Below are 23,601 nucleotides of genomic sequence, written 5' to 3' on the forward strand. Positions count from 1 at the left end.
AAAAAATGTTCCAGCTGTACAATAAAAATCTGACAATAATTTAATCTACGCTAATAAAATTCCAAAGTCGTGATTCCGGCACGGGGAGCATAACATCTATTTACTTTTTGTGTGCATTGTGAAAATTTCATCGGCCAACATGTAATTTAATTAAATCCTGAACGCGATTAAAGAAAGCAATCTATTCTTAATTACGCGAATACTGATCGTTACTTTACGAAAAATGAAGTTTTAGAAAAATTGCAAAATTTTTGTGACGTTCCTAAATATCAAATTGTATTTTTTGTACCCTGGGAGATGTTTTGTTATGTTAAAAATGCAATAACTGAGGAAATAAATAATAATCATAATAGAGTAAAATAAGTACGTGAAAGAATAGAATGACAGGCATATTTGGTGGAATGATTATTAATGTTTTTACAACTGTAACAAAATGTCTAATTTATTTCATTAACCCTTCGTAGTCACACTTCTCTAGAATCCCGCGGTAATCACATTGGGTCGTATTGACCCAGCCGACTTTTAATGGTTGCCATTTTAATGGTATCGGTCCAATCGGGTTCAAATAATTCTGGAACATACCTTCAACATTCTAAAATATAAAACAACTGCGGTTTTATGAGAAATCAAATGGCAACATGTTGAAAAAAAATCGTGAACGAGTACATGATAAACGGTCTCTACCTATAATAGAGGATACTTCAAACTCTTGTAGATGGCGGATCAAGCCCCATTTTAAGCTAGGCATTTAGCTGATATTTAGATCCAAATGAAGGTGAATCAAATTGACGTGTGACTACGAAGAGTTAAGCTGAAATTGAAGTAAGACTAAATCTCGGAAAAATTTTTGATAATTGTTCTCGACGAGTGAAAGTTAAAGAAACCGACAGGCACATTTGTGCAACACGTGTGGAAGGTCTGGTAAGCAGGTAGAAGAAAGAATTAATGCTGTTTCTTCCTCGCCGCTCACACTTCCTGGATGACAAGTAAAGGTAGTAAAGATAGTAGAATAATCCATCTGACAAGATATTATAATATCCTTCTTGATTCAAAAATATATGCAAAAAATATCTAAACAAAGTATTTACAAGATTACTTCTAAAACGTTTATTAAAATTAATTGAATTTTAAGAGCCTTTATGCTGATGGATATATTGGATATTAGCGTCTATATTGATGTTTGATTAAATACGCGATTGCAAATATAAAATAAGATTATTAAACACGTACAAAGAACAAGTTTATAATCATATATTAAAATATGTTCTTATATATATATAATTTTCTAATTAGCAACATTTTCTTTTAATTATTTATCTGACAATAGGTGCGACATCCGCCGGCGCCGTGAGTAGGTAGAACGGGTTAAACTGAATAGAAACGTTTTTCCATTCGTGGTTATGGCAATAAATAATGCAAAATTAATAAATAATTATTCGCAAATCAGGGTGCGTCGTCACGTTTCGGCATTAACGAGACAGCTTGGCGTCTCTATACAGTGTTGTTGTACGTGATGCGGTCAGGTTATTGCCGCAGTCCTTGGGTTTTTATCTCTCCCTCTTTTTGAGAATTCTAGATTTTCTTTTCTGCGAGAGTGGGGCTCAAAATAAAGGTGTTATATTCCACAGCACGGATTCAGCGGCAAGCGCAATAGCGAGTCTCTTCGGAATTAACCATCTTTAGTCGAGTTTGACGCGCGACGCGCGAACAATCTCTTTGCTACGTTTATACTCGTACGTCGTCTTGCTAATATCTCTTAAAATAGATTTTTAATCTGTGACATGTGCGTGTATTCTCTTAATCTCTAATCGATTGCGGCGAATCAAATCCTTTTAAATTTCTGTGCAATATTGATAGGACATTGATTGATTCCTTTTATCAAAATGACTCGCGCGCGTCCGCTCAGGCAATTTGAAATTCGCGATAATGGCTGATCGTTAAAGTAGTTTCTTAATAACGTACGCGTGCTTAAAACTGATGTTTGAGCAGTTTCAACATGATCGGCGATATGTGCAAAATATTGTGAGTGATCTACGTGGTGTCGGAGTTCAATTAATAGTGATAAAATGGTAAGAAGAATGCGTGCAGGATGACGTTGACGGAAAATTATGGACGCAGACCGGCTGTTCCGAGTTTCGAGAAATGAAAGTACGTATTTTATTGGAATAAATAATTCCAAACAGGAGTTTGTTAAATAACAATTACTTTGTAAGATCCACTTTTCGGCATAAGCTAAAGTAATAAAGATATTGATTGATTGAATTAATGTGTAAGAGAAACATAAAATAAATTAGAAAATTCGTAAAAACTATAAGAGAATCGAAAAACCCGTACGAGCAAATAAAGGATGTTACCATTGAAATATTTTATAGTTTATTGTTCAAAGTAGACAAAGCATTGTGAACGTTTATAAACTATATAAGAATATAGCTCCTATAACCTCCCAATGCAACATAAATTTAATTAATTTATAAGCTCTCGTACATAATTTTTTGACGCATATTTAAATAATAAGTAATAATCGTGAATAATTTTTATCCTCTAATTATTCTACAAAGATCAATTCCTTGCAGTAATGCGCACGTGTTTCGACCGTCGCACGACAAAATGGCCCTGTTCGCCCCCGACGGCCCCGACGCAATGGCCTGTAATTTTCCCGGTAAAGAAACGTAAACGAATGTTTGAGCGCGGTTTCTGCGAATACGCGAAAAAGATGATAACTGGATGTTAAATTATACGCATTACCTTAGAAATGTTAGATTAAAGAAAAAAATGTTTAAATTAGGAACACGGAGAGAATTTTCTCTTAAAATTTACCCTGAAATCATGGTAGTTGTGGGACAACATGTTCCACCAAGAATTTTATGCGAGCTATTTTGATTAATATCCATCATAATAAAAAATATTAATATCTATTACATATTAAAATATAAAATATGTTTGATTAATTTTATTAAAATATATCTAGAAAATTTCAATAATTTTTCAAAATTTACCAATCTGCTTGGTAATTTTTATCACGTTGTTTGTAAAATGTCTTTTGTATATTTTAAAAATTCCTTAGTTGCCAAGTTGTCTCAAGTTTGTAGTGAATTTAAGGGTAAAATATAACAAAAAGTTCTCTACGTGAAGAAGTAATCTTATCTTCATAAAGGCATTTATAAGTTTAGACAAGAGATGAGAGATTCTCGTCTTTAACGCAATTTTAATAAAAAATCTAGAAATATATATTATAAGTTATTGCAGCAACTTTATAAAGAGAGAAAGAAAGATATACCTATACATATTAGAGGACAAATATTAACACATACTTAAATTCTTTCAATACCCACTAAATAATAATAAATATCTTTATGCATTACTCATTTTAAAAAATTACGCAAAATCAATTAATAAAGCATCGCTGTTCGCCTGAATTATAATCGAGATTTCACGGATATTATAGCTGGGAATGATAACGTCGCGAGCAAAGCCGCATATCAAATGTCGAGAAATCAGATGCGAGTTAACAAATACTGACGCACAGGATGTATGCAATTTCACTCACGTTTATTACAAATGTTATATTAGGTCTATTTTTTTCAATTAGATTCGTTTTTCCTTGCTTTTATATTCACGTTTTCTTGCAAAAGAAACCATTTGCACGTGTGCCCCGTCGGCCGTTTCGTATCGTAAAGCCGTCGCATCTTATTCAGCCTTCTTCGCGTTTTTTCTCAAAGCTTCAATCTTTTTTCATTTATGAAACATAGTTCATGAACGCGGTAACTTTATAATAAATAATTCCAAACATCGATTGTTAGGAAAATGCCAAAACGGAAGCTTACGTAACATCGCACCGAATTTGCGGGTGCATTGTTCCGCTATCAGAAGATATTTCCAAGGTAATGTGCATTAATATTAATTATCCTTTTTTTCGCGCATTCGCAAAAACCGCGCTCAAATATTCGTTCGCGCTCGTTTCACTACGGGAAAATTGCAGGCCTTTATCGCGTCGGGGTGGAATTTTCCGTTTTGTAATGCGAGGCTCGAAACTCGAAACACGTGGTGCATTGCTGCACGAAATTGAATAATTAAAGGATGAACATTATTCACGATTAAATATGCGTCAAAAAATTATACACGAGAGTTTATATATATGTATGTTAAAATGAAATTAATATTGTATTAACGATTGGAGATTTTGTTGAAAATATATATAAACTGTCGAATATAAACGATTTTTTAAATTTAATTTCATAGTATTAATTATAGATATATATTTATATAATATTATTAGATATAGAATTTGAGTTTTTTTTGAGATTATTCAATGTAAGAATTCATGTAAGAATTTATCATATGATGTAAGTTTTTATTCACACAGATCAACGAAAATTTTAGAAGTACCCTTTCCCAGACTAAAGATTTCCATTTTAAAATATGCATGTATTTTATTTATGTGACTACAAAACGTGCAAAAATAACGTGTATTTTTTAACTCGCAGCGTTCCAATCCAAATATAATTTAATAAATTTGTATAGATTTAGGTAAACTAGATTTTTTGGACGTGGAGCTTATTTAAGGAACCAAGCAGCAATTATTTTGAATAATTTGCGCATGAAATTAACATTTTTATACATGTGATTATGAAATTGTTTCTTATTGAGACGTCTTTAATAAAATTCTTTTTCGTATTCGCAATTGCACATTAGCCGAATATCAGTATTGTTACGCTCGGCCGTCAGTTACGCACCACTCTCACTCACTCAACCACTCGCGGCTCGCGGGAAGCAAGGAAGGACTCTGATTTAGGAAACTCGTTTATTATTACGAAAATACAGCGTCAGGGCAGACACGTTCGCTCGGCACGGCAGCCCAGATTCAAATCTGACAAGCGTCGCTCGTAAACAACCGTTGCCACGGGTCGCTTCTCACTTCACGTCCGACTCGTGTATCGGGCGTCTCAGCACGGGCGTAACACTATAGAGACTGATATGCATCAGTTCATATACAATTTAATTAATTTTAATCAATATTCATAAAAATAATCTTGTAAAAATTTTGTTTATATAATTTTGCCATGCTTACGAATCAAGAAGGATAATACGTTATCAGAAAGATAAGTTTGCTCTATTGCCTTTATTGTGCGCTCTTTACACTTGCCATTCAGCGGCAAGTGTGTTTATTATATTAGCTCAATCAGCTGCCTACTTGCAAGCACATATGTTACATGAGTTGCACATATGTGCTGCATGTTGTGCCTATCGGTTGCTTCCAACTAACACCTGTGTGACACTAAAGCAAGAGGAAAACCGTAAAGAAAAAAGTTATTTTGAGAAAAACGCATTTAAAGTGTTGCCGAGCCGCGCCGAGCTGTCTGAACCCTTTCGTTGAAAATTCTGTAACTTCGATAATTCTTTGAATTTCTACATATATCAGACTTATTTTATACTGTTTTTGAAATGTTAAGTTATGAAAATATGCAAAAAAAGGAAAATCAATTTTTTGAAATTTTCAAACGGGTATGCTCCTTTAAAAAATCTGCCTTAAGAGAATATTAGCAAGACGATGTATAAACGTAAGAAAGAAATTTACTCGTGCGTCACGCGTCAAACTTGACTAGAAAGGATTCATTTCGGAGAAACTCGCTATTCTCTATTACCGCTGAATCTGAACTATAAGCTACTTCGGCTACAACGTTCTTATCAAGAATTTTCCAATGGGAGAATCTTCTGGGAAAAACTCAAGGACCAGCTGTGCCGTCCGAAAAATAATAAAGCCTAACATCTGGCAGCATGTTTCTAAGAACTATACGCCTGTCACGCCACGCTGTCTAATCGCATCGCCGAATTGTAAGGACATAAATTATGCCATGACAGTCGCTCATGAAGCAAGCGCAACGAGAGAACCAATCGGCATCGCGGAAAAACGACAATACCTACGACATGCCCTTTTTAGAAGAGGATAGGTACCAAAGTTTGATTTAAATCAAATAAGTATTACAATAGAGAAAAGGAGAAAACTCTAATTCAAGAAGTGGCAAGTAAATTTTCGAGCGTTTTAAAGTATCGTATTAATGCTCTTCAGCTTGAGAAGTAAATCAAAGTGACATATTATTGTTAAAAGAAAAGTTTCTATTACTATACGACATGTCATTTTGAGGAACAACAATAATTTATTGTAAGAAAATGACTGAAAGGTTCTATCTTAGGTTTTGGGAGACGTCGAATCGCGGCGCGGAATAAACGATCTTTTGCTCTCGCCCGAACGCTTCCTCGTCCTCATTTCTGTTTCGTCATCATTCCTTCTTCGGTCTGATATATGTGAGGTACTTCGAGGTATGCCGAGATAAAGCCTCATCTTGCATCTCATTGGCGCAGCCTACGACCTATCGACTACTCACACGTATAATTGTGTATCCCTTCTACTTCTGCGGATATATGGGTTTTAATTTCTCCCTCTCCATTCTCTTTTCTCCAACCAATGGTTCTCCTCTTCCAACCTGTCCACCCTCTTCCACCCTTGCTTTTGTAAAAATGTTACATATGTAATAATAGATTGATGGTTTCGAAAAACTTCCATTCAACGATTAATTATAGAGGTGCATGAATAAGTAAGGGGAAACGTTTCCAGCTGTGTCCAGTAATTTTTTAGGTAGAATAACGTTTGAAATTTGACAGTACAAAACAGTATTTTCTTTTAAGATATAGTATTTGCCTTTCTTTTTCCTGTCATCTTCTTTCGTAGTATTCTATTTTATCTTTTGCAAAAACTTAACAAAAAATATTGTCGAAAACGTTTCGTCCGTTGCATTCGAACTGTAGAAACTCTCATATTTTGTTATGTGTTTCGGTTGGAATATTTTATTATTAGAGTATTTTATTTTATTATGCATCAAGCGCGTACTTCCATTAATGTAAAAATGAAATTTCTATTAATCTATCATATATATATTATTAATTTTACATTCTTATTATTTCTAATACAAATAATAGATGCTAATTTAGCTAATAATAACAATCAGGCGTCACACACAGCCTGGCTTTAATTAATTAATTTGTTTACATATATATTGTATAGAATTGTTAGACATCACGATAATAATTATGTAAAAATATAGATTATACTTTTTTTAAGTTTCTATTGAAACTGCCAAACTGCCTAAGATAGGGAGAAATCCTACGTTCGTTCATGCGATGATATTACGATACGAAAACGACTTACTGGCCGGCCACGTGTTCAAATCTCAGGTAATATTATCTTTACTTGTTTCGCGAGCGTACATGGATACTCTCTCTCTCACGCGTATCTGCGCGAAAACTACCCTGACGTACATTGACGTACGGAGTGTTCTCCGTCCTGTGCATCGAAAAATCTCCGGCTCGAATCGCCATCCCGCACGATTTGCATAATACGCCTCTTCAACGATTGCGCCGTCGTTATTTACTTCTCTCCTCGCATAAGAAATGCCGCGATAAAAATAACAATAAGTTACAGGGTAACTGTCTAATTTGGGTCTTTCTCTCCACTTCCGATGATCCACTGCCTCAACATTTTCACGAGATTTGTGACCGATTTTCCTCTTGCTTCAGTGTCACACAGGTGTAAATTGGAAGCAACCAGGCCCAACATGCAGCACATCTGTGCAACTCATGTATAACATATCTTGCAAGTAGGTAGCTGATTGAGCTAATAAACAGTGCTGTCTGTCCCTCGCTGCGCGCTTACACTTGCCGCTGAATAACAAGTGTAAAGAGCGCACAATAAAGGCAATAGAGCAAACTTATCTTTCTGATAACGTATTATCCTTCTTGATTCGTAAGCATGGCAAAATTATATAAACAAAATTTTTACAAAATTATTTTTATGAATATTGATTAAAATTAATTAAATTTTATATGAACTGATGCATATCAGTCTCTATATTACTGATATTCGGCTAATGTGCAATTGCGAATATAAAAAAAGATTTTATTAAAGACGTATCAATAAGAAACAATTTTATAATCACATGTATAAAAATGTTAATAATTTTCTAATTAATAACATTTTCTTTTTTCCTAGTTATTTCTCTAATAATAGGTGTGACACTCGCCGTGGGCAGGTAGAACGGGTGAAACTGAATAGAAAAGTCCTGCATCATTTTTGTGATTATGGCAATAAATAATGTGAAATTAATTAATAAGTATCCGCGAATCAGCGTGCGTCTGCGTGATTCAACGAGATGAGACAGCCCAGGTCTTCACAAGTCTCTAAGTGTCTCTTGCTAGGTCCACGGTCAGGTACTTCGGATTTATCTGTTCTTTGAATTTTTCTGAGGGGACTCCTTCTTTTATATGCACCCTATTGAGGAATTCTCCACCTACGCCTGTGTCTGACCAATGGAGCTTAACCATTTCCCTCGTTTAAGTAAGTGAATGTTAGTGCTTTCGCCTGTTACTGTATTAGTGCAACTTTGTCGTTTTTACAGATCCGTACAGTAAGAATAAGAGAATGAGACCGGCACATCCACCTGCTACAGTGAAGTTTAAGTTTAGCAATAGCGCGAGTGGTGTCGACTGTACGACTGAATTGAGCGTTCGTCTTTACTCACAAGGGCAATGGATGATCAAGATACGGAATATGGTTCTCACAGCTCACCTAACTCATCGGGAAGCAGTGTCGATTGGGATGAGGAAAGGTAAGATAAAACAAGGAGAATATATTGGTTTAGCAAACGGGTGAAAATTATTTCAGATCATTTGGTATTAAATTACTTGGATATATACGCTTTAATAGTAATTCTTCTCCTTATACCATCATATCTAATATGTTAATATTGTTATATAAATATACATATAATTAAATTAGAAAAATTTTTTTGAATATATTTCACATTTCAAACAAAATCTCCGATCGTTAATACCAATGCAATATAAATTTTATTAATCTATAAGCTCTTTATATATAATTTTTTGGCACATATTTAAATAATAAATAAAAATCGTGAATAATTTTCATCCTTATTCCATAAAAATCAACTTGCAATAATGCGGACCACGTGTTTCAAGCGTCGCGTCGCACAAAATGTCGCGTCAGTGTTGAGTTTGTGTGTGTGTGTGTGTGTGTGTGTGTGCCCCGGCATTTTTCAATTTGAAAATTTCTCTTTGCGTCACTTTTCCTTTCCTGGCGGCAAAACAAAGCGACGTACAGCAAAACTTTCTGAATCAATTTTGTACCTGAAGGAACACTCTTTAAATATATACCATTAAATTTGCCTAAAAATTGTAATTAAATATTAAAAATTGCCTTTGAAAAAATAGTGTCGAGATAGCCCCAGTCTCCCCTTTATTACATTACTCTAATAAGATTTTAATAAAATTATATTCTAATAAATTTTATTCTTTTTGTTTGCAGACAGCATGAAATTATGGTAAAAGAAAAAAGCAAAAACGCAGCGCGGTCGCGCCGCGTTAAGGAGAAGCAGGAATTTTCGGAGCTAAAGGAGCTGCTACCACTTCCAGCTGCCATTACTACACAACTGGACAAGGCCAGCGTCATCAGACTGACCACAAGTTATCTCAAGATGAGAGCCGTCTTTCCTCATGGTAACGAATATGCCGGCCATTTGATAAATCTTGTTTTTATTTGTTATAACCTTTTTTTAAATATTAATCGATATATAGAATAATAATTAATAAATAACAGTATACTTATCGGCAGAAATTATAGATACGTGATTGTAGATATAATTATCTATGACCTATAGTGCATGAAACATTGTCAAGACAACATTCATATCGGATAAATAAGAAAAAGATCGGAGTATCACTGTAGCTTCTGTGTTTTGTTTTATCTTTTATTATTTTTTTCTGTATTTTATATAAGGCATAAATATTGAAACATTTTCAGATTTTAAATTTTAAAGTTAAACATCTGTATGTGCAAAAAAATGAAACCCTTATTTATGGGACGTCAATTATTTCTAGAAATTGTTATTGATGATAATTTGAACGTTGTAAATTCTGCAAAAATTGATTTATACATGACGTGTTTGCCATGCGTCAGAGGCAATATAATCAATACGTTTTACCGAGAAAAAATATACATTTTTAAACAAGCATATGCATTTGATATTAAAAGCAGAAGATTGATTTAATTAAGTTTTTTTTCAGGACTCAGAAATGAATGGAGTGCCGCGCCACCGCCCAACAATCCCTTAGAGATCACCATCAAGGAACTGGGTTTGCATCACTTACAAGTGAGGGACCGATCGTCATTTATACTTTCACCGATTAATAAGACAAATACAAGTCTAGAATACAATCTTTTACTTGCAGAAAATTAATTCAAAAAGATCTATTGAATTTATGTGAGTCATGAATTAACGTTATGATAACATACTATTTCTGATACTATCACTGCAGGCACTGGACGCAGGGACTGGTTTTATCTTCATCGTGGCATCGGACGGAAAAATTCTATACATAAGCGGAACAGCTAGCTTTCACTTAGGTTCGTCGCAGGTAGGAAAAAAGATACTTAACATTTACTTACACAATTATATTTGAACAGTTCAACTACTCTAAATATGTAATGGCTACGTTTACACCCAGCGACCTGATCGCGGCCTGACCTATATTGTGACCCAAAGTAGGTCTAGTCATCATTCGTTTACACCGAAAGAAACCTAAAAATTGACGGGATCGTATTTGGGATCGCCCTGAATTGCAGCGAATCCGAACAAGCAAATGAAGCTTTTAGGACGCGTCGCGCTTGATCGCGCGTTTATATCGCAAATGATAACGGTCGATTTCAGGTCGGGTCACTAAAATACGCGGCCTGATCTGAAGCCAGGTCCGGTCGTTTATCAACTGTTTACAGCAGGCGGGCTAAATAATTTAGGTCGAATTTGAGGTACAGGCCGCGGCCTAATTTCAGGGTGTAAACGTAGCCATTATTTACGTTGCTAGGTCAGATAATGGAATTCCGATAATCCAGAGACTATTTACAGAAACAACAGAAACGACAGAAACAACAGAAACAACAGAAAAAACTGTTTGTATATGATGTGCAGCTGGAATTAACGGGAAGTAACATTTTCCAATACATTCATCCAGAAGATCACTGCGATATGAATGACGTGCTGAAATGTGATTTCGAGCGAGCAGTTTCCTTCCCCTTGAGAATGAAGTGCATCCTACCGAAAAATAAAGCGGGTCTTGTCACGGAAGGATACAAGGTAAACAAGAAAAAACAAATTTTCATAAAAAAATCCGTTATTATAGAAAAAAATCCTCGGCGATAGCACACACTTGATTCGATGTTTAAGGTCATACATTGTACCGGCTATGTAAAACGCAGGAAGACTTCCATCGGATTCCAATATCAGGACTGTGAAAATAATGTCTTAATGGCGGTCGGCCATTCTATCCCGTTATCGTCGAGTGAAATGAAAAAAAAATTATACGAGATTGAAATGCATCACAACATGTTCATGTTCCGAGCTTCACTCGATCTGAAGCTCATGTACTTCGATTCAAGGTAAAATGTTGCCAATATATTCATATACATATATATACATTAATTATACATATAAATTTCTTGCAATATTTTCTTATAAACATTTAAGAGGATTCTAAAGTCGTCTGTAATACCGACATTTGTTTTGGCGTCAACTTGGCAAAACATTCGCTTTATATAAAAATTCTACAATGTATTGTTACAAAAAGACTGTGGCGTGGACAGCGGATTACATCCAAAAATACAATACCGTTGTCAGAATTAGGTTTAGACTCTAAACAAAAAAGTTATTTGTGAAAAAGCATTATTGCAAATTAGTTCCCGCATATCACGCGGCACTAGTGCTAGTGCACGTTTGCAATAATCTTTTTTCACAGATAACTTTTTTGTTTTTAGAGTCTAAACCTAATTCTGACTACGGTATCGTATTTTTAGATATAATCTGCTGTTCACGCCACAGTCTTTTTGTAACAATACATTGTAGAATTTTTATATAAAGCGAATGTTTTGGCAAGTTGACGCCAAAACAAATGTCGGTATTACAGACGACTTTAGGATCCCCTTAAAGACCCGTTTACTATAAGTCGATTGCTCTCACACGGAGCTACGCATCATCGCTTTTGTATCTGTCATTAATTGCAAATTACACGGGGAATAATGCGGTGGCATTTTATACATTAATATGCGCACCCCTTTATGTCAAAATTGCATTGAAACGGCAATAAAAAAAATATTTAATTTAAATAAAAATATATTTTTCAGAGAAAATTTTAATGATTCTCTTTAGAGAAAATATGATATATAAGTCCTTTGATGTACGCGGGATAAAATTAAGTGCGCCTTGGGCAAAACGTAGAAAGTAATTTGCTAGAGCGCGAGCGGAGAAAAATGTATAGTATCATCTGTATCATGCCGATGCGTATATTAATGTCTTATTGCCTATTGTTACAGAGTAACTGAATTAACAGGTTACGATCCACAGGAACTAATTGAGAAAAATTTATATTGCTACGTGCATACATGCGACGTTCTGGAGCTGAGACATGCTCATCATGTTCGTAAGTATTTCATTATGTGTTATTAGATGCAATTCATTATCGGACGAATAAAGTAATTTCATTGATATCCTAATATACGTTGTCATTTACAGCAATCTGTTTAGTGGCAAAGCATACAATGTTAAATTTATTTTTTCTTACCAATTTAAGCTATATACTCGTAAATTTATTTATGTTTGTTTAAACAATTTAATTTAGTTCGATTCTTTCTCTCTCGCGCGGTTATCTATATTTTAACAAATTGCAGATGTATCTTGTAAGCTTGGTGTAATGTTTCGTTTTATATATTAACATTGTTATCTTTGTCGAAAAAATATTTATTGATATAATATAAGGTTTCATCCGACTTTTTCTTTTACGTGCGATTACCCCGCCACAGCGTCTCTCTGCTTTTCGCAGATTATACTTTTATATTTTCGCTCGTGTTTTCCCGGTTTAAAGATCATTTATTTCTGTCTGAATAATATAACACAATAATATAACTCAAAAATATTTTCCGTTGATCGACGGATTGATCGCGGATCCTTTCAAACGACACAATATGTCGATGAGGATAAGTTCTTTGTGGACTGAGAGTAGCTGATGCTGCTTAAGGAGTTAGTCTACCCTATAGATCGGGCAGAAACAAGCAAATTTTCAGGAATTAATTTTAGACAAAATATCGGTGATACATGAATGATTTTTTTTTTATTATCTTTATTAGGGTTTCAAGAACATGTACAAATTTTTTGGTGTAAAAAAATTTCAAAATAGCGATGAGGCACTCCTTCGCGCGCAATTATGCTTTTCACGCGGTGTACATGGTTTCTGAAATGTGAGTGGTCTGAAAAAAAAAATATAGTTATTAACTATATTGTATTGCCTTCGGAATGACGGAGCTTTTTTTCTCTCCTCGTTTTTGGCGTCAAGAAAAAAACTCCTGAATTTTTCAAAAATGCAGTGAAAAATTCAAGAATTTTTTTCTTGACGCCAAAAACGAGGAGAGAAAAAAAGCTCAGTCATTCCGAAGACAATACAATATAGTTAATGACCATATATTTTTTTTTTCAGACCACCCACATTTCAGAAACCATGTACACCGTCTGAAAAGCATAATTGCGCGCGAAAAAGTGCCTCATCGCCATTTTAAAATTTTTTTACACCAAAAAATTTGTACATGTTCTTGAAACCCTAATAAAGATAATGAAAAAAAATCATTCATGTATCACCGATATTTTGTCTGAAATTAATTCCTGAAAATTCGCCTGTTTCTGCCCGATCTAGGGTAGACTAACCCCTTAACTTATCGTCGCTCTTACGAGAGAGAGTGGCGATAAGAATGGCAAGTGGATAGAAGAGAGGGAGCTTTAGCGAGAGAAGTGAACGAGTTATGAAGCTGTTACTGATATCACTTTTTCAACAGACGAGCGCGACTTGAAAGGTGCCTGACATAATATCCCTAATGTCTGTGTTGGAGAGAAGTTGCGCGACATGATTTTCGTGATTACACGTGTTGACGGTAACGCCATAGCTACTACAGATAAAATTTTTTTAGAAGAAAACAAAAGACACTCATTTTTGAATGATGAACATTGTTTCTTTCAGTTTCACATAACTTTAATTTTCGCTCATTCTTAATCCTAGCGTCATCATCAAAGATAACAGCATCAAACTAACGATGACATTTAGTTTTCTCGTGCATCAATCTTATAAAACTTTGTTAAATGTTAATTTATTATTCATTATTATAATGCGATAAATTATATACATTGCATACTTTTAAGATATAAAACGCAAAGATAATTCTTCGCTAAAAGTGAACATTTTGCACTATTAACAGTGTTACGCAAAGGTCAGATGACAACGAAGACGTATAGATTTTTAACGAAAAATGGCGGATGGGTGTGGATGCAGTCGTACATGGCGATCATAAAAAATTCGCGAAGCTCGAGTCCGCCTTGCATTGTGTTCTTAAACAATGTTTTGACGGCCATCGAGAACCCGGGCCTGATCATGGTCTGCGAGCAACAGTCGCCCTGCTCGAATTTAGGAAACTCGCCGAGCGCTTCTGTGTCGACGCCCGTCAGGATTGGAGATCTGGACAATCACAGGCCGAACCCGCCTCCTTACTATAGAACCAAGGAGCCATCCAATACCGATTACGCCGATAGTTCCGATTGTCTAAACTCGGAGTACATGGCGAGTGCGACCAATCACAGCCACTACTTGTCGTGTTTGCCGTATGCGTCATACTGCATCAATGGTGCAGCGCACGAGAACGACCTTTACTACAGTCCGAATTTGACCTACCAGTACAGTGGTGAGTCTGACAATGGATTTATATCTTGAAAATTCATATTAGAGATGAGCGAATTAAAACTAATAAATTGATAAGTAAAGTCCCTAAAATATAGATATAGATTGTCTAAAACAGACTTTGGATTTAGTAATGGTGTATCTAAGTTTCCATATTTTTTTTCTTACAAATTATAAACTATTATACTAAAATATACAATATAATAAATAGAAAGAGGGATCGTTTTGCGGAGGCTATTTTTTTGGAAGGAGGAAGGAGTAATTTCCATAGAGATATTTTACTTTGAAATATTATCGTATAAAATTTATACACGATCAGACGTAGATAAATATAACGATTACAATATAAAAATGTCTATTAGGAGTGATGAAAGACATTTGGACGTTAATATTTCATTATCCCTATAAATAAGGATTATATATCAATTTTAACCCTCTATTTTGTAATTTCAAGATCTCGAACAAGACTCAGTAAGCACTCTGCAGCACCAAGAAGACACGCATGATTTACATCCCTCCACGTCCTTGACTACTCAGCAACCTAGCCCACAGGACAACCAGCATACACAACAGTATCCTCAACATCTGCTGCATCAGAGTGCGACCTGTTTGACGACTCTCGAGCAGCAATACAGTCCTCAGAACGGCCAACAGGAGCAGTCTTACTCGACACCCTCGAGTTTCTGCGATAACACCAATGAGTTTAACGTGAATTTGAATCGTGTGCCGCCGCCAAGTTATTACTCATCTAATCATCGTCATGGCCATCATATGCCGTCGGACTCGACATCATCGACGACGTTAAACGTCGACGATGCATTATTGTTAAAATCACAACAAGACACGCATCCTTTCACGTCCCTGACTACTCAGCAAAACAGCCCGCAGCAACAGTCGTCCTGCTCGAATCCAGGAAATCCGCTGAGCGCTTCTGTGTCGACGCCTGTTACGATTAATGATCTGGACAATCACAGCCCGAGCCCGTCTTTTTACCGTGATAGAACCAAGAAGACACCCGATATTGATTACGCCGACAGTCCCAACTCGGGTTACGTGACTGATCTGAATAATAACTGCCATTACCCTTTACCCTCGCCGTATACACCACAGAGCTTCAATAGTCCGGCCTATGAGGATAGCGCTTACCAAAGTCCGGATATGTTCTATCAGTATGGTGAGTCTCACAAATAATTATATCTTGAAATTAACTTGCGTTTGGAGATGAGTGAATTAAAATGAATGAAGCTGTAGATAAAGTCTCTAAAATATATAGATCGTCTAAAACAAGTTTTGGATTCAGTAATGGTATTTAAGTTTCTATATATTTTTTTCTTACAAATTATAAACTATTAAATTTTTACCGAATGCTACTTTTTTTCTAGAAGGAGAAAGAAATGAAGGATCATTATTTCCATAGAGATATTTTACTCTTAAATATTATCGTATATAATTTATACACAATCAGACATAGATAGGTATAACGATTAAAACAATAGAAAAATTAAGAGTGATAAAAGACTTTTGATCATTAATTTTTCATTGCCCCTATAAATAAAGATTGTACATCAATTTTAACCCTCTATTTTGTAATCTCAAGATCTCGAACAAGACTCAGTAAGCACTCCGCAGCACCAAGAATACACGCATAATTTACATCCCTCCACGTCCCTGACTACTCAGCAACCTAGCCCGCAGGACAACCAGCAAACACAACAGTATCCTCAACATCTGCTGCATCAGAGTGCGACCTGTTTGACGACTCTCGAGCAGCAACACAGTCCTCAAAGCGGCCAACAGGAGCAATCTTACTCGACACTCTCAAGTTTCTGCGGTAATACCAATGATTTTAACGTAAACTTGAATCCTGTGCCGCCGTCGAACAATCACTCATCTCATCATCATGATCACGGTGGAAGGATAAAAGGTGAAGCATTCCAGTGGATGCGCAGTCATCTGAAAGCAGTAGGAAGTAGTCAACCAGTTAGATTTCACCCATTCCACCATGATCATGACCATCATATGCCGTCGGACTCGACATCGTCGATGACATTAGGCAATTTTTGGCGTGACTCTGGTATAAGCAATCAAAGGGTACCAAACTGCACCAGAACCAATATCAGCCACGGATAGCAACTTTGGTATATGTACCAAACCATACCAAACGATCGCCAAAAATCGCCTATTATAACGAGGCTGACGGCGTGATCAACTACCCGAACTGTGATTTCTACGAGTTTTACTGCTACGATGATTGAGAAACTCGACTCTTTGTGCGCCCTTGCGTCGATGTATGCAAAAACGAGACGACAAAATAATAAATATAGAATAATCAATGTAGAAAAAAATTACGGTACGTTCGAGCTGAATCTTGATAGCCTAATAATACTTCTGTGTTCTTCCAAGTACAATGAATATATATACATTTATACATACCAAGTATGTGTTTCGTAAATATATGTACATACCTAAAAAGTTGCACGAAGAAACAAAAACGAAAGCATTTCTTTATTACCCCCATTGAACTCTTCTAGACTTCTTACTATATATAGCTAAGTAGCGTACAATATCAAATAAATCTAAACTTTTACAAAGTTCATGTTCTATAGCTAAAAGTCCTAATTCGATTAATCGGTCCTGAGATCGGTCATAGAAGATCGCAGATAATTCGTTATCAATTTTAATTTCAAAACATTTCTTTCTCTAAATCCAACAGTTATCAGCAATGTTAAAAAAATTCTTAAAAGTATAAACAAAATAGGATATGATAACTGTAAGATATTTTTAATAATATAATCTAAATTTTTTTAAACGGATTCGATGAGTTTTTTTGTATTATTTTATATGTTTGCAATTCGTTAAATAATTCCACGCTATCTATATCTTTAGATGAATTTTCTATATAAATTTGCAGACTAAAGTCTAAATACTCTAAATCAAAACAAGCTTTCTTTAATTTCTCTTCTGACAAATTATGAAATTTGCACAAAATAAATCATCGAAATAAATCATTGCATCTGCTAGGTTTGAAATCTTTCTTGAATTACTCGCATAAATCGTGAATAATTCAAGACAGATGGAAAATGGATAATTTCCAATCCAAAACAGATGGATAGCAACTGTCGCACACATGTTCAACTTCCCGAAAAACACGAACAACCTGTCGATTGCTTTCAACTTACCCTGTCGAACAATTTTTTTAAAATCCCCGAGATTTCGTAATTATTATTAAAGTACGTGCTCAGAGCGTGTAAAATAAAAATGTTGACCAAAAGAATTATTTAAATGTTGACAAAAATATTGAGTCAATAAATCAAAACGTAAATGTTTTTGATGATTAGGACGATTGTATTTAATGAATCTGGAATTCAATTTTAAAAATTATTTAGTAGTGAAAGCTATTTATAAAGTTAATTGATAATATAGTGAATAATTTGTAGATAAATGGCCTGATTACAGGTATTTTTAAACATATGTAAGCATCTGTGCTTATGATACAAGTGACGTAATTTTAATTTTCATGACAATTTTAAAAGATAAATGAAAAATATAATTTAATACGCGTATAACACGATATTAATTCGCTTCAAGACACATTAGATTTTATTGTGCATTATGTAATACGATATAAAAAATTAAGTTCAATGACAAGTATTACAACATACGTATTATCATACGTAAAAAAAAAGAACATTTATTTGTATTAGTAAATTAATATTATCTAATGATATGTGTGAGCGTGTTATCATAAAATAATATTTATTATTATTATATAACGTGTACAGGAAAAATTTATTTATATAATTCTAAAAAATATTATTACACTGTAAGATTCATTTTCGAGTGAGAAGTGAACCGATAAAACAAGTATTTCAGAGATGAATCATTTATATAAAAAATATTTTATTACACATTTCTGTTATAAAAATAATACAAGCTACAGCGTTACAAAATTTGACGAAACCTTATTATATCGAACACAATTTATTGGCACGTTATCCGAAGTATTACGAGGCTTACGGTTTTTCATCTTACGTGCACGTAATAGGTTTTTGCGCACGTTCGTTATATTCGTATTGCGATTAGGTAACATACTTGGCACTGGATTAGATAAAAATACCTAACTGCAGTCAATAACTGATCTACTTCGACGTAGATATAACGCGAGTTGTCTTGTGTCGCAGCGATTACAAAAAAAAACATTAGAACGCGTCGAGTATAATTATTTTACAGATTTTGGCTTCCACTGTTCCACGTTAGAATATTTTTCATGCTATTTTGTCAAGACATCATACATCTAAAAGTTTCATTATTTGAGATTTAAGAATACAAGCAACTTGTAATAATATGTTTTTTATATACCACATATATAAAAAAGCTTACGTTCATATATACATTAAAAATTTATCTTAATTATATATAAAATATATAGTTACATATATATTAGATACGTATATTATATCATACTTTAATGTATATACTTATACGTATACCTATACATATATGTATGTATATTTTTATTATGCATTTTATTATTAATATAATATCAAAATAACACGAGATTGCTTCACTTACGTTCATTATATATAAAATAAAATAAAATAATATGAGATTCTTAATTTATAATTTTTAATTTACTGTATCTTAATTTGCTGCATTTAATTTTTATTTTTAATTAAAATTTATATGATAATATGATTATTAATATAATAATCACATAATCATATTTTAAAAAATAGATACTTAAAATGGTTTAAAGAAATAAGTGTTACCGAACATCCATTACTAGAATTATATATAAATACGCACTTTAACATAAAAAAACGTTAAGAAGGAACCGACTGCTATGAATCAGGAAGTGCGTACAAAGAGAACCGCAGGCTCTCGTTCACCGACAATATTTTCATGTAAGTGTACGTGTAGTGGATTTCGCTGATAAGAATAAGCAGAAACAAAACCGTCGGTAGTTGCCACCACGCAAATCGGACGTATTCCCAAATGCGATCCAGAAATATTGCCAGAAGCATATAGTCCATCATCGCGTGAAAGTTGAAGATCTTCCACGCGAGAGCGATAGTCCAGAAAGAGGAACTTCGGAAGACGATAGTCTGCCTATCGTAGAGATCCTCTCGGCTGATCATCGAAGAGACGTCAGACTCCAGAAGATCCTGGTACACGGATATGTACCGGTTCCAAGCGATACTCGTCAGGCAAAAGTGGAGGCCCACCATTAGCATGTTGTACAGAGGTGATCTCCAGAATGACGTAGAAGAAACAGAACTGTGGGATGACGATGACGATGATAACGTTCGTATGGGCAGTCGCTCGTAGCCAGCGCGGTGATTAGAGTTGCGTTTCAGAAAAAAGAATACCCCGACCGCGAGAGCGACGCAGCCGAGAGCATCGCAGATGCCATCCACAAGATAACCGATAGAGCCAACGTCCGATCTTTCGCCCTTGACGTTGAGCCTCGTCCTGGCAACGTGGCCGTCCAGATTATCCAACCAGGCTCTGACTTGGAACAGAACGACACCCACTCGTCTGTGACACAGGGAACTCCGTGTGACGTACCGGGCACCGATTATAGCCACCATTACGTGAGAAAAACTGATGGCGTTTGGCGTCAGCCACGTCCAGGAACGACTGATGCCCAGCAAATAATCCGTCAGGGATGCCAGGGGACTCAGGATGTAGTGATTAGGATGGTCCAACGTCATGGCCTTCACCGTCACGGTGCAAATCGGATTCAGGTCGCACAAGATTGGCGAATAATACGGCGAAGCTCGCGTGTCGTTCATGGGTGGACGCACATCGTAGTCCTGCACTCGGAAATAGAGTAGCAAATCCATGCCGACGAAGTACAGCAGGAATAGAAACGCCAGACATGTCTTACTGATGAACGAGTACATCTTCCGAGATCCAAGGTTGAATCGTTTCGCTCCTCGTTTTTTATTTTTCCTTCTATAATATATAATATTCTTCTTTTGTTTGTTTATTCATCTAAGTCATTTGTTATAATTATTCGTTTAATCAGTGACTTATTATTGTCTAATTATTTCTCATCTAATTAAAAGAGATGACACATCCCATTGCGGCCGATTGTTATCCTTATTAATTAAGCGTTACCGGCGTGCCATAAATTCGATTTATGTTTTATGTGTCACAAAAATCTTGTCAAGACGTATACTTTTGTATAGTGTTGCCTCATTGATTAACCGCTATAATATTCTTTTCAATGGTTCTTTTCATTCTTCCTCTTTAGCAGCTTTAGAAAAACTGTTTTTTTCGTCGTAATGACCGCACGCTGTACCAATAACTGGCAACGCCTTGTAAAAATTACGTCGCTGACGTTAAACTGTCATCGAAACCGGATACACATTTCTGCCGCTGGATACAGAGACAAATCCCATCCTCTCTATTGTGTCGCTGACGCGTATTCTGAAATATTTTGTAATACGTTACATTTCAAGCCGCAACTGGCAATTATAAGTTTATCATTAGCTCGCCGCTATCTTTCTCGTATCAGATTAAAACACCATGTTATTTTCGGTCTATTTCAGATAGGGGCAAGACAACTGGACATGCACATGTGTTCCGATAATCTTTTCCTCCCGCGATAGCCAATCCACGAAGTCGCGGGTCACATTAAACGGAGGAGACAGGTGGTCGGTCGCGTTATTCATCGATTACAGGTTTCACTACGTTCAATATAGGTCAAGATCAGAGCTTGATCCGCGATTAACTTTAATCCAATCCGACGGATTGTGACGGACGTTAACACGGAATATACTGAACTGTTAAACGTTTATAGAAAACGAACCTCGTATATATATTATTCAGAGATAAAACAAACACGAGAAGAATAACACGTCTTTATTCGCCGTCTTTCTTACTTCCCTCGACTCCTTGAAGAGCATCCCTACATTCCCTACGGCCAAATATTCGAACTTTTTAGTCAGTTAAATTCTAGTAGACCGTATTCTCTTTTGCGCAGAATTCTATTTATATCTGTGCTGCGTTGAATTTAGTTAGTCGGATATGAAGGTCGTATGTGTAATGGAAAATGCTATGGATATCACTATTTGCCATATTTAGAACAGAATGCAAGCCACAAGAGAATAAGAATTTCATTTCCACAACGTATAAATAATTCATGAGAATAAAAACTTTTTTCTTAAAATTTAAAACGGTTTTTTTCCACGCTCAGAGTTTAATGTGGTAGATGTTGCACGTTTTCCAATATATTATGTATTCTTCTAATATATAAATCGTCCTGCCGTTGAATAGTTTCCAACAGTATGTATTATCTAGATTTAAATATTTTCGGCATACTCATTATATCTGTGATTGCAATTAGCACGAGTAGAACATAGCAACTACGATATCGAGTATCTAGAATGTGTTAGTATCCGAGATATAACTGAAAAATAGTTTTATAATTTAAGTAAAGGAATCATTATCCCTTGCCGCTATCTCTTTCTCAATTACCATCTCTTTCGACAAGATATTAAACTCATGTAGTTACTAAACACTGACATTAGCGATTATTAATATCCATAGTTGTAGGAATTAAGACTTGTATGTAGATATAGTGAATGCAATACAAATGCTACATAGGCTCTTCATTATCTCAACCAAGAAATGTGCTGTATGCTTAAATTTTACCTGAGGAACGTGTGTGCTTTTATCACAACCTGTATCGCCAACCAGAACCAAGGTCTAGCAAGATCTATAACTCCAATAAATAAATAATATGATCTTTGTTTTTGAGTATTGGCAGTAATGGCAGTCATCAACGTTGCATGTCGAACACAAGCGAATGATGCGCATTGTAAAAAAATTATGTCGACGAGTAGGCATCAATATCAGGCTTATCCTCCCGCCACGTGCTGTATCCTAATTAATAAAATTACTCGATTAGTGACTGATTTCTCACAGCTTTTGAACTGCAAATCAAATAGGACTTTCATGCATATGTATTTTTTTAAATTAAACCGTACAAGTTGATTGAAACGAATTGTCAAATTGCAAACTGCCTTTCATCCGAAATGGCAGTTAGATAATTGTTATTCATTGATGTACCCCAATAATTCACACAATATAAAAATTGAAGCAGCTTGATTTAACGAAATAAATATATTGATTGAATAACATAACCTTACCCGGCTTGGAGAAAAGCAGCCGAAACATCTTTGGAAGAGTTTAAAACAGCTTTGATGTAAGAGCAGTTATATTTGTGTGTATTACTTAAAATAGGAAGGTATATATTGTACGAATAAAATGGACGTAAATGCAACTGCATATCAATAGTATGGAAGTACCTAGGTCTAATGTGTACAAACAACAGCAGGGTTGATGACACCAGATGTGAGATGACACTTGCACGGTAGATGGCTCTTGCCATTGTTATTTTACACGTGCGTCAATATTTACTTTTTTATCATCATAAGTAGTTCTGAATGCAGCAACAATTTTTATATCCTGACGCAGAAGTTTATTTGCAATTCTACACTCCACGCGTATGTTATATGTGATGCACGTTATACACAGTATGCATTATTGTTTCAAAATATAGTGATTATAAATATATGCCCATTTTTTAAAATCAACTATCCTAAATCTTGTTCACGACGCGTCTGATAATGACTTATTTATTCTGGTAGATAGTACGTTGCTTCAGTTTCTTGTCCCCCGGTCGTTGTCAAAAGCTTACAATGCCAACTACGACAAGGTATGATACATAAGTAATATTTGTGAATATTGAAGTAT

At 35.1% G+C, this 23,601-nt stretch overlaps 2 protein-coding genes across 4 annotated transcripts; one reads left to right on the forward strand and one right to left on the reverse strand.

The window, feature by feature from the left end:
- The first annotated feature begins 4,336 nt into the window (after window positions 1-4,336).
- LOC139821494 (uncharacterized) lies at window positions 4,337-22,491 on the forward strand. 3 transcript variants are annotated; one of them, XM_071792551.1, is made up of 12 exons: window positions 4,337-8,389; window positions 8,451-8,660; window positions 9,377-9,567; window positions 10,135-10,220; window positions 10,387-10,485; window positions 10,974-11,201; window positions 11,292-11,503; window positions 12,434-12,540; window positions 14,360-14,839; window positions 15,290-15,954; window positions 15,985-16,009; window positions 16,433-17,570. In XM_071792551.1, the coding sequence occupies exons 2-12, from the start codon at window positions 8,581-8,583 to the stop codon at window positions 16,963-16,965; spliced, it is 2,706 nt and encodes a 901-aa protein (XP_071648652.1). In that variant the 5' UTR covers window positions 4,337-8,389; window positions 8,451-8,580; the 3' UTR covers window positions 16,966-17,570. The 3 variants fall into 3 exon arrangements, with proteins under 3 accessions (XP_071648652.1, XP_071648661.1, XP_071648642.1); XM_071792560.1 differs by adding an exon at window positions 21,393-22,491 and having other exon boundaries at window positions 4,339-8,389; window positions 15,290-16,009; window positions 16,433-16,666; XM_071792541.1 differs by having other exon boundaries at window positions 4,343-8,389; window positions 15,290-16,009; window positions 16,433-17,567.
- Window positions 19,404-23,325, reverse strand: LOC139821647 (ceramide phosphoethanolamine synthase-like). Its single transcript, XM_071792853.1, has 3 exons — window positions 22,995-23,325; window positions 22,498-22,728; window positions 19,404-21,270 (listed from the first exon to the last, which is right to left on the reverse strand). Exon 3 carries the CDS (start codon window positions 20,739-20,741, stop codon window positions 19,677-19,679), a length of 1,065 nt encoding a protein of 354 aa, XP_071648954.1. The 5' UTR covers window positions 20,742-21,270; window positions 22,498-22,728; window positions 22,995-23,325; the 3' UTR covers window positions 19,404-19,676.
- Window positions 23,326-23,601: the final 276 nt, after the last annotated feature.

The sequence above is a fragment of the Temnothorax longispinosus genome, chromosome 1, assembly GCF_030848805.1.
Source record: "Temnothorax longispinosus isolate EJ_2023e chromosome 1, Tlon_JGU_v1, whole genome shotgun sequence".
Lineage (NCBI taxonomy): Eukaryota > Metazoa > Arthropoda > Insecta > Hymenoptera > Formicidae > Temnothorax > Temnothorax longispinosus.